The sequence below is a fragment of the Nematolebias whitei genome, chromosome 15 (assembly GCF_014905685.2).
Source record: "Nematolebias whitei isolate Nwh7 chromosome 15, NemWhi1, whole genome shotgun sequence".
Taxonomy (NCBI): domain Eukaryota; kingdom Metazoa; phylum Chordata; class Actinopteri; order Cyprinodontiformes; family Rivulidae; genus Nematolebias; species Nematolebias whitei.
In genome coordinates, this window is record NC_056512.1 from 24,837,205 (window position 1) to 24,849,370 (window position 12,166).

Sequence of the window (12,166 nt, forward strand, 5' to 3'; positions counted from 1 at the left end):
TGCAGGCTGCACAGAAGTCTGTTGGAGTCAGTCTCCTCGCCATCACAGACATCTACACCTCCAGATGCAGGAAGAGAGACACCTGCATCATGAAGGATCCCACTCACCCAGCACACACACTTTTTGCCCCACTCCTCTCAGGAAGGAGGTTGAGGAGCATTAAGTGTAGAACCACTAGACTGAGGAACAGCTTCTACCCTGAAGCTGTTAGACTCATGAATCTCTAACCAGGATAATCACTGTGAAAAAAAAAAACCAGTCACTGTAATGTCACTTTAATCGGTGATATGTGACTTATCTGTGCTGCTGATTGTCCATGCTGCTGATCTCATGTTGCTGTATTCATTCGTACCCATCCACTCACCACGGACTCATGTTTGGGTTGCTGTTGTTATGCCGTATTGGTTTGCATTATTAGTGTTTAGTTTATATCTTAGATTCTTATATACTGTTTCTTTTTACACTTTATATTTTTGCTTTTGTTGGATGTAACTGGGAACCTGTGTACATAATTTAATTCCACCTCATGTACCACATGTGGTGGGTATGACAAATAAAGAAACTCTGACTTTGACTTTGAACTTGAACTACTGTTAGCTAGTACTTTAACAGGAAGTGGAGATTTACTTATAGCATGGCCATGTATTTTTTCCCCCTTCCTTTCTTTTTACATGAAAGCCTAGCAAAACAGATAAATGAATAAATAAACAAAATGTTAATTTTAAGTTTAAAATGAATCTTTTTAAAATTATCTGTCCTGTTCTTGTGTTAATGCTAGTATTTGTTCAAACATCTGTCACACAAATGCACACAAGTTTGTTTGAGTTGCAAGGTCAATAATTATATTATGATAGTAAAACATTTCTTTACGATGATCAGGTCATCCCGGTTCAAATCCCTGCCCGGGACCTTTCTGGGTGGAGTTTGCATGTTCTCTCCGTGCATGCGTGGGTTTTCTCCGGGTACTCTGGTTTCCTCCCACAGACCAAAAACATGCACGTTAGGCTGATTGATAACTCTAAATTGTCCCTAGGTGTAGTTCAAGTTCAAGTTATGTTTATTTGTCATAAGGTTAACACAAGGTTAACAGTACAATGAAATGTTCAGGGTGAGAAGAACAATTTGACTCGCTAAAACCAAAGAACAAATAAACAAGAAATACTAAAGCATGCAATACGGGTACAAAAATAAAGTACCAAAACGTGAAAAAGTAAAAAATAATATTTACAAGGTCCTAAAGAGAGATAGTAAATAACAGCATGTTAGAATATAACTGTGCATCAGGATGAATTTGACAGGAGAATGAATAACAGGAGGTTGCGGAGAATTAAGTGTAGAACCACTAGACTGATGAACAGCTTCTACCCTGAAGCTGTTAGATGCATGAATCTCTAATCAGGATTATCACTGTGAAAAAAACAAAACAAAACAAAACAAAATCACTCTACTGCCACTTTGATTGTTGAAATGTGCTGCTGATTATCCATGTTGCTGATCTCATGCTGCTGATTATTTCATGCTGCTGTACTCATTCGTGCTCATCTCCTCACACAGACTCATGTTCTTGCTGCTGTTGTACGGCATATTGTTTTGCAGAATTAGTGTTTAGCGTATTTCTTAGTTTATACCTCAGATCTTATGACTGTTTCTTTTACAGTTTATATTTTTGTTATTGTTGTATGCAAATGGGACCCTGTGTACACAATTTTGTTCCACCTCATGTATCACGTGATGCGAATGACAATAACATCTACTTTAACTTGAATTTGTATGAATAAGTATTTCAAGGTAGTAATATAAGCTAAAATGCACATGGTATATATATGGTCATAACTAACTTAAACTACACAGGTTGTGTGGCAGATTATTACACAGGTAGTGAGTAACACTGAGATTGAATTATGGTGGTACGATAGTGACATACATGATACAGCCACATAGTGCAGCAGCAATAAACATACAGTATTAGTTGTCACAGATGTGGCTTAGTGCAATGTTACTGTCAATAGTTCAGTATTATTATTGAGAGATTGGTAATCTGACAGCTTGTGGATAATAGCTGTCTTTAAGTCTTTTCGTGCATGATGGGAAGCTCCTGAATCGTCTGAGGGTAGTAGATAGAAAAGTCCTTGTGCTGGGTGGGTGTGGTCCTTAATGATGCTGTGTGCTTTACGCAGACACCGGCTGTGGTGGATGTCCTGGATGGTGTGGAGACTTCTGGGAGAGAGTGAATGTTTTTTTTTTTGTCTCGTTTATCTCTATGTGTCCCTTTGATGGACTTTAAACCTGTCCAGGGTGTCCCCCACTCTCACACAGTGACTTCTGGACATGGGCACCAGTGATCCCCGCAACCTGAAAAGGAAGAAGCGGGTAAAAAGATAATGGATGAATGGATGGCCAATGTATTTTTAAACTCTATTTGGTGTTTTCCTTTTTTTCCTTGAAGGTCTGCTGACTGACAAGATTGACTTGCCCATCGAAGAGGAGGACAATGAGAGGAAGCTCAACTATAATCCTCCGGCTCAGAAGTCGCTGCAGGAGATCCAGGAAATGGACAAAGATGATGAGAGTCTGGTGAAGTACAAGCAGACCCTGCTGGGGCCGGATGCACTGAATGCAGGTTTGCCTGTTTGTCTACTTGCATGTTTGCCTTGGATCACAGTCTGTATGCTTTTAGATATTGTTCAGTCACTACAGTATAATGACTTGCTGCAGAGCTCTCGCAAGCAACAACAGAGTTGCTTGTCTCAGCATCTTTGTTCCAGCAGACAGGTCTATGGCTGCTCAAATGAGTGAAATAGCTCTGACTGCTTCAGTGCTGTAATTCAACACCCCATCCTCCGCAGCTCAGGAGCACTTGGCTGTAATCTGAGACTGGAAAAGCCGAGGACTTTATTGTCAAACAGAAGATGTCAATTTATCCCGACTTGTCAAATACATGAAGCAACAATTCTTTATGAGTTACACTCAGAGAAAAATCATTTTTACATTAAACACCTTTATAGTTGCAGTGTTATTGGCTTAATAATCTATTGTTAATATGGTCAACCAGGTACACATGAGCATCAAAAATTATTTCAAAATGAAAATGCAAAGCACAGTTTGCAGTCATCTGACTTTTCCACCATCTTTTTGTAATTTTAGTGTTGAAGAAATAGTTTTAAAAATAGTTCAGATTTGAAGTAGGTCTGCGGAAGTTTTATGAACAGTTAATATCTTACCTGCTTTAGATAGCTCTGTGAACAACCTCAGTTTGGAAACATAGCGTTAAAGGCTTTGTGCACACATAAAAACAACTTATCCAAAACAATCTATTTACTTGTTGCTTCTATTTTCAAATCTGTCCTTGTCTATCAATGTTTCCAAAAACGTCCTCAACCACACGGAAACACCAAAAACAATCCAAAACGCTGTAGTAACTATGCCAGACCTGTCTGTCTTAAAAATAGACCAGAAATAAAAACAAGTTGCAAGCACGTGAAGCCTCTGGAAGAAGAGTGTGCCCTCAGGTCAAAGGTTAGATTAGAGGTTTGGAGACAGCAGCTTCAGTCTTAACTCCTTTCAGACAAGCCGTTAGCATTTCAATTTGATATAAATAAATAAATATCTCCACAAGCTGGTGATTTAAAGAGGTATCTAACACAGGTAACATATGAATTATTTATCACCTTTCAACCTAACCCCACTTCAAAAAATCCTAACCTTTACTTTTACAGTTTATATCCTAATCTAGTGTCCCCTAAATGCTTCAGTGTGCTAAACTAATGTAATAAACTTCAAGCGCAATCACAGATTAATGAACAATTTAAAATATTTCATCAAATTTCTATTAGAAAAATTACATTCGGTGCCCACACAGGTATAAAAAAATGTGGTGAAACTGCATGTGGATTATTTTTCTCTCCTTCAGACCTCTCTGGGCCAAACGTGACGGTGACCAGACTGATCCTGCTGTGTGAAGACGTTCCTGACCCAATCACCATGGACCTGACAGGTACATCGTTCATCGGTGATGTAAGATAATAAAGAGCTAAATGTTTTGCTTCATGAACTGTATTGGTAAAAAAAAAAAAAAAGATAGGTAGAAATGCAGTTGCCAGAACTGTTGAAGAGGGGATCCTCTTTTTATTTTCAGCTCTGTAACAGACAGTGTGATTTTTGCTGTGAAAATTTTCCATTTTTTTGGGGACTGTCTAGCAAGGCAGCCACATATTATTATCCACCTGAAAAAAGTTTCTTAACTTTATATCTTACATTTCTGTCAACTTTAATGTGGCCGGAACCACAACGTGTACCCCCACAAATGTCATATCAGAACGACCGGTTCAGCACCATGATGTGTGCTATTACTTTTATTGGCATTTCCAGTTACCACGGTGACGTAATTTACAAAGATGCAATTTCTAGTAGTCGTTTTTCATAGACTCTGGTTACAAAAATATCCAAGATGGTCACTGGAGCTAAAAAGGAAAAATACAGTAAATCAGCCATTTTTAGAGATGTTAGGCTGAATTTTGGTGTGGTAGTAGCTGAGAGCAATAACCGATAAATACTGAATTTAAAAAAAAATTCAAGATGGACACCAAAGTTAAAATTAAATGGATTTAACTCAGCTATTGTTACACATAAAGCTGAAATTTGATGTGGTTATAGCAGACAACTTTTCCCATTGCATTCATCCATCCATCCATTATCTTTACCCGCTTATTCCATTTTGGGTCACGGGGGTCGCTAGTGCCCATGTCCAGCAATCACTGTGCGAGGGGCGGGGTACACCCTGGACGGGTCGCAAGTCCATCACAGGGCCACATAGAGACAAACAAGACAAACAACCATTCACTCTCTCACTCACACCTAGGGACAATTTAGAGTTACCAATCAGCCTAACATGCATGTTTTTGGACTGTGGGAGGAAACCGGAGCACCCGGAGAAAACCCACGCATGCACGGAGAGAACATGCAAACTCCACCCAGAAAGGCTCCCGGACCGGGGTTTGAACCAAGGACCTGCTCCCTGAGAGGCAGCAGCTCTACCAGTTGCGCCACCGTGCTACCCTCCCATCGCATTCTGAATCCAAATCAAAAATCCAAGATGGGCACTTAAAAGAAAAAAAAAAAAAATTTAACTCATTGATATTTTGTGCTGAAATTTTGTGTGGTGGTAGCTGAGTGTGAACCCAAACACATAGTACTGTCAAATCAAAAATTTTAAAATGATCGCCAGGTGGCAGTCCCCATCAAAGTTTCTCTAGTTTAATTTGTTGTCATTTTTTAAAGCTGAAACAGGAGTCTGAGCCCATAGCATGATAGTTCCACCACTGCGCCTTACAGCTGGAGAGCTCTTCTTTTATTCTGAAACTCATAATGTTTTTGTTTTTGAATTCAACCACACATTTGCACTGAATGAACAAAGCATTCCTCAGGTCAAACATTATCGCTGCTCTTAGAGACGTACTGCTAACCATTATGGACCTCCCTGAGAAGTTTTCTGTTTCTTTGGAAACCGTTTAGTTGGAATGAAAGATGTGTGTCTGGTGTGTCGTGTTGCAGTCATGGACTCTCTGGTTGCGAGATGAACTTTCCACAAGAGGCTGAATGCATTATTATCCTCCGCCGGCTGTGCAACATCGTGTACTTTAAGGGTAGTGAACAGGGTCACACACGTTGCTCCATTACAGAGATGGTTGCGCTGCACTCTGAGCTGAAAGGGAGAAGCTGACAGTGCACACTTTATTCCCACAAGAGACCTTTTCACTTCTGCAAGGTTGTTAGGGCTGCGACTCGGCCTGAACCTTCGGGTCATAACTGCTCCCTCTTCCGAGGCGGCAAACTGTCTGCCACACATCAAACCACCGAGTGGCTGTCACAGTGACTGTGTGAGGGAACGGTGCAGTGTTACGGTTCATTTATAAGAAATAAAATATTGATTGCAGTGCATTCAGGACAAGCTGCTTTTAAAAACTGAAAACAAACCATTAGGTTTACTTCTGTGCACTAACAGCATATAAAGGCTTTTTTATTTATTTATTTATTTTTTTTTTTACAGATAATAGTGCAGGTGAACAAAAAGTTGTTAATTTGTTGTTCTTTTAAGTTTGAATATTTTATCCAAGTTGTCCTACCTTAGCCTTTAGGCCCTGGAGATTTTTTATTTTTTTTTTGCAGGTTGCAGCAACATTTAATTGAACTCATTCTCTTTTATAACAATGAAACAAGACGACAAGCCCAGAGCATGATGATTCCATCACCGTGCTTAGCATTTGGAGATATATATATATATTTTAAACTTTTATTTCACTTTCAGCCATTTATTCTCTTGTTTTATGGTCCCACAAACATACATGTTCAAATTCATCATAAACAAGCCACAAAACTTGAAACTCTAGATCACCTGGCCTTTTGGCCGTTAACAAGCCAATGATAATATTTGAAAGAATATTTCATGTTTATGTCATGTACAGTATTGTATCCTATGACCTTGCATCATTTTGTATTGTGTAGTATTGTACTTTTTCATGCCTGAGCTGCTGGACAGCTGTCTGTGGGACACATTTGTCAGACAACATGCTACAATCACGTCACTGAAGTTGCAGGGCAATAAAATACCTCAAATCTGTGAATAAAATAAGATTGGTACAAAATGTTGTTTTCTGACCTCCCATCTAGTTGCTTTGTCTGAGTTTTATTTGACTGCAAAATAAAAGTGAATATGTTAAATAACATAACTGACAGTAAAAATGAAAAACCACACATGCTTATGCTCATATCTAAGGGTATTACTGACATATTTAAAAAATGCGTGTGTTTGTGAGGTAAACGAGTTGTGCAAAGACATCTCATGTTAACTCCACTCCCACAGTCTCCAGCCCATTATCATTCAGTATTTGTCCAACAAGGGATGTTCAGGGGGTCAAACCCTCCACTGAAATGTTCATATTCAGCTTTAAAATGGGCTCTGTTGGTTAGTTTTTGTGTTACTGTGCAACTTAAATAAAAAGGATTTGTCATCAGTTTGTAGCATACATTTTAAATTAGGTCACAAAAAGATGGAGCATGTTTTTTTTCGGCTTCTTTCGCCCAAAATATTTAGTCCTTTCTGCTGTCTGTGCAATATTTGCAAAGTGTTAGCATCCACTGACAAAAACGTGGTGGCCCACACTTGTTCATGTTTGCATGCATAAAGGGATTTGTGTGTGCGTGCATGTGTGTGTGGAGAGCAGGTAGACGGCTTTCCACACTGACCTAATTTCTCAGTCTGACTCTCCCAGAGGAGCCTCTTCCCTCCTCCTCTCCGTCTCAGGAGACGAGAGAAAGCGAAGCAGAATCAGAACAGAGCTGCAGACAAGGCTCAGGTTCTCAGAGGGAAATGGGTTGAATCAAATCAAACGGAAACAGACAGAACAGAAATATATTTCAATCATTTACTTTTCTGTTTTGGTTTCTTTGCTGCCATCAGGCTTGAAAATGCACAGCACAAATCTGAACAAACAGGCACAATGAGGTGACTTTAACATGGCGTCAAATACGTTCTTTTAGACACGATTAAAAGATTATGAACAATTAAGTCTTGCCTGTTGTGTCCTGAGGTTGTAGGTTTGAGCCCAGGTTGAGTCAGTAAAGGCACCCTTTAAGAGAAAGTGTTTAGTATTTCATCCTCACCTTACATCCCTGCTGCCCTCTGCCTTCATTCTTTATCTGTCCATCATCTCCTCCCCCTCCTCTGCCTCTCTCCATTAGGAAGCACTCAGGACTCACGGGTGACTTTAAATTGACAAATAACCCGATTAGACTGTGGATGCATTCCTGAATGCTCAGTGTTTTTACAAAGGCCTAAGCTGCTTTTCACTTGTTCAGTAGCTTTTTCAACTCAGCCTCACAACTAAGAAGAATCATAATTGAGGAGTGCCCAGCAAGGCAGCCACATATTATTATCCACCTGACAAAGGTTTCTTAACTTTATATTTTACTTATTACAACATCAATGTGGCACAAACCACAATGTGTACCCCCACAAATGTTATATCAAAACGACCGGCTCGGCACTGAGATGTGCATTTCCAGTTACCATGGTGACGTAATTTACAAAAAACGCGATTTTTATTAGTCATTTTTCATAGACTCTGGTTACAAATCAAATTTCCAAGATGGTCACCTGAGCTATAAAGGAAAAAAGAGGTAAATCAACCATATTTAGATATGCTAAACTGAATTTTTGTGTGGTAGTAGTTGAGAGCAATGCCCAATAAATAATGAATTTTAAAAACTTCAAGATGGCCACCAAAGTTAAATTTAAATGGCTTTAACCCAGCTGCTGTTACACATAATGCTGAAAATTGGTGTGGTTATAGCTGAGAACTTTCCCCATCATATTCTGAATCCGAATCAAAAATCCAAGATGGGCACCATAGCTTAAAAAAATTAATTTAACTAATTTTGTATTTTGTCATTTTGAGATGAAATATTGTGTGGTGGTAGCTGAGCATGAACCCAAACACATAGTACCATCAAATCAAAACATGGTCGCCACGTCGCAGTCCCCATCAGAGTTTCTCCAGGAACTTTCTAGTTATTTTCTACAATCATTAGAAACATGCACACAAAAAGAGCCACTAAAAGTTTGGAATTTTATTTTCGTTTATATCGATTTAGCTAGGACCATGCAGATTATTCTGGTTCGTCTTGCTTCAAACGACGAGTGATGGAGTTAACATTGTGCCTTTCTGCAGGGGACCTGAGCACCCTGAAGGAGAAAACCTTCACTATACAGGAAGGAGTGAAATACAGGCTGAAGATACACTTCAAGGTAAGATGGAAGGACAGTTTGATCATGGCACCTGTGATCCAGTCATTCCTGCATGTCTATAAATTCTCCCATTACTTCTCCTAACGCTGCTATGATTCTCACTGTCAGTACGTTTTACTCTTAATATTTTTTCATACAATATAATCAAGCCCAGAATGCATCAGGAAGGACACCCAGAGTGAGACGTAGACAAGAGCAGCCGAAAGAACAACAGTAAAAGACAAACACAAACAGACGACAGGAGGTAGTCTCTCTTTGAAGACAATTATTTTAATCTATTCAGACTTTTTTTTTCAAGTTGGATCCAGTGGAAAAGTTTATAAACGGTTCATATCTTACCTGCTGTAGACAGCTTTTTGAAGCTAGAGAATGACTAGAATGAAGAGCTAATGGCTGGTCTCAGAAAGGCTAAAGGTGGCATGGCAGCTGGGCACGAGCTGGAGACACAAAAAGGTGGAAAAATTACTTAACTTGGAATCACATTAAACAACTACCAGCAGAGTCTGGGTCAGAATCTGCTGAAAGTTTGTGTGCATGCTGACAAAAAAAAAAAAATACAACTTCAGGACTCGAGGCTTGTTGAATCTAAAGTGAGAAAGATTTGAGACAAGTTTATGACGATTTTGAGAGAAAAATTGTCTCATAAGTTTCTCGAACGTGTTCAAAATTCTAGAGACACAAAAGCAAGACCTTATGACTTCAGCACGTAAACATATTAAGACCCTCAGCAAATGTATTGAAACATTTTGGAAATGGCTGGAGATGACATCAGTCATGAGCTTAGAGTGTGGAGGCAAAAGTCTTCATTCAGGCTAGGCTAACGGCTAGCTAAATCAAATGAGGAACCATTGTTCATCTTTTCAGACATATAAACTCTTTCTCAAAAACAACATACCACTGGGAAATAACGCTAGATTAGCTAGCAGTGAACCTTTCCCTATCTGCATAAGACTGTTTGTTCAGTGCTGTATTCAGTTGAACAACGCCCCAGTTACAGTGCAAAGACTATAGTATATGTAGTGTATGTATAGTGAAGGTTCTGTGTGCTGAGTACTGACCATCCCTTCAAAGATGACCAGACTGTCGTTTTCTTTAAACATATATTTTATAAACATTTACTCTACACGCTGTCAGAGTACACAATATAGCATTATGTGCTTATCTTCAAGTGCAAAAAGCAGCAGCAGCAGTTAGCTGTAGCACTTCTGTTGCAACCTGGAGCTTTTTTTGATTGGGGTGACGCAAAACTGATGGTGACAGTTTTGAGATTGGAGTTGTTTGAGGATGTAATGTGTGTTCTGAGAGTGGTGTTTGGGAGACTTGGTCCTGAGAAAGAGAAAAGGAGGAACCAGCAGCTCAGGGAGAATCAAACTCTGCTGAGCTGCAGGGCCCCCTGCTGGAAGGAGCTCGGAACTGCAGTTGTTCAGAACCATAAGGACTTGAGGGCAACTTTTGTGCCATATAATGTTTTTTTTCTGTGGGATTTTTTGTTTACAAATACATAGATGTTTAATTTTTTTCTTCCTACAACTATAAGTCGTGATGAGTTCATGAGATGATTTATAAATAAAATTATTTCAATTATAGGAAAAAAAATCAAACCAACCTTCCTACTATTGCCTCTGGTTCCGTGTCAGATGAGACAACTTTAAAAATGTCACTAGAACCAGTGTTGCAGTGGTAAAAGAGAAAATAAATCCTGATGAGTGTTGCTCTGTGTGATTCCAGGTGAACAGAGAAATAGTTTCTGGCTTGAAGTATCGCCACGTGACCTACAGGAATGGAGTAAGAAGTATGTGCACTTTGAAAGTGTTTATGACGTTTATGTCTGGTAATTATTAAAATGATTTTTAATCATGACTGGTACTGTTTGTCAGTAGAGGTTAAAACGATGTCCCTTGTGTTGGTTTTGTTGTTGAACATTTCCATCTGTGCCCTCAGAGGACGGCGTTGTGTACATGATGGGCAGCTATGGACCTCGAGCGGAGGAGCAGGAGTTTCTCTGCCCGGCTGAGGAGGCACCTCAAGGCGTTTTGCTCCGCGGCCAATATCTGATCAAATCCTGCTTCGTTGATGACGACAAGAACGTCTACTTATCCTGGGAGTGGAACCTGAACGTCAGCAAGGACTGGGACTAAAAGTGTGTCTCCGTCTTTCCCCTTCATCACCCTCTTCGTCATCATTTGAGCAAACCAGGAAGCTCTGGTTCCCTTCTATTCCTCTGCTCCTTCTGCTTTGTTTATCTTCATGTTACCTACACCCTGAGTGATCTCTGTGTTGATTAGCAGGTTCTGGCTCTCTTCCATGCAGGCTGTTGCAGGAAGACCCGTGTGATTTTTGACGTAAAAGCATCAATAATCTGCAGATGCTGCTGCTGATGAAGCCTGCAGCATCTAATCAGTCTGCTTTAGTGCAAGCTTGTTCGGTTATATATAAATATATATATATATATATATATATATAAAACACACTGACACTGTCTCAAACACGTCTAAATTTGTGTCTGTGGTCCATTTGAAAACAATTTCAGCTGTTTGAGGCCCTGGACAACTCGTGAAATAAAGGATAAAGTGGAAAAAATGCTTTAAAAAACTAAAATACTCTTTGACTAAAGTGTCAACAAATCTTCTCAAGCTGTCTGTGAAGCAGATCGAGAAGATAGAAATTCATCTTAAACTAAAATCTTTGGCTTTAAATAGATGTATGTAACTTTGAATCGAAAGTTTTTTTTTCTCTCCTCAAGTCATTGTCAGCCGTAGCTGAACTGTGTATACTGTAAACAAACAAACAAACAAACAAAAGACAAAGATGCATGTATGTTCTTTGGGATTTGATACTGAAAAAACGAACCAAATCTTTTTGTGTGTGTGTTTAACTGAGGACAGTAAGTTGTGCTTTTAGGCAGGGGAAGTTTGGAGTTTAATCACATGAAAGGAAAGATAAATAATCTTTTAAAAATAAAGTGTGTGTGTGTTTGGGTGTGTGTGTGTGTGTGTATGCTGTTGTAGTTGAACTTAATGACTTTTAAAAAATCCATTTTAGTGAGTTGTGGTGGTTTAACTGTAAATGTTGGCTTCTGCATGGTTTATAGCAAGACTCCTTTTTTTCTTTTTACAACTTAATTCTACGACTTGATGTGAAATAAATAGAAAAGAAACGTTCATGGGCACACGTTGAGATGTCGGCGACTTCCAGCAGAAACATATTTACAGGGATGACTTTATCGACTCAGAAAGCTGGAGAAGCCGTTTGTGTCTCTTGTAACAATCGAGATCTCCGTGTCACATTTAGTGTCATGTCTTGTTTAATAAAGGACATCCAAACAGCCTCGGAGGCGGCTTTTATTTCAAAGTTTTTGTCCTG

General features: G+C 39.3%; 1 protein-coding gene across 1 annotated transcript in view; it reads left to right on the forward strand.

The window, feature by feature from the left end:
* The window catches only part of arhgdig (Rho GDP dissociation inhibitor (GDI) gamma), a 29,384-nt gene extending 18,401 nt beyond the window's left edge, over positions 1-10,983 (forward strand). Inside the window, exons 2-6 of the mRNA XM_037689526.1 lie at positions 2,447-2,620; positions 3,911-3,994; positions 8,727-8,803; positions 10,532-10,595; positions 10,745-10,983. Coding sequence (XP_037545454.1) covers positions 2,447-2,620; positions 3,911-3,994; positions 8,727-8,803; positions 10,532-10,595; positions 10,745-10,941 — 596 coding nt within the window. The 3' untranslated portion in view covers positions 10,942-10,983. The remainder of the gene's footprint in view (positions 1-2,446; positions 2,621-3,910; positions 3,995-8,726; positions 8,804-10,531; positions 10,596-10,744) is intronic.
* The last annotated feature ends 1,183 nt before the right edge of the window (positions 10,984-12,166 follow it).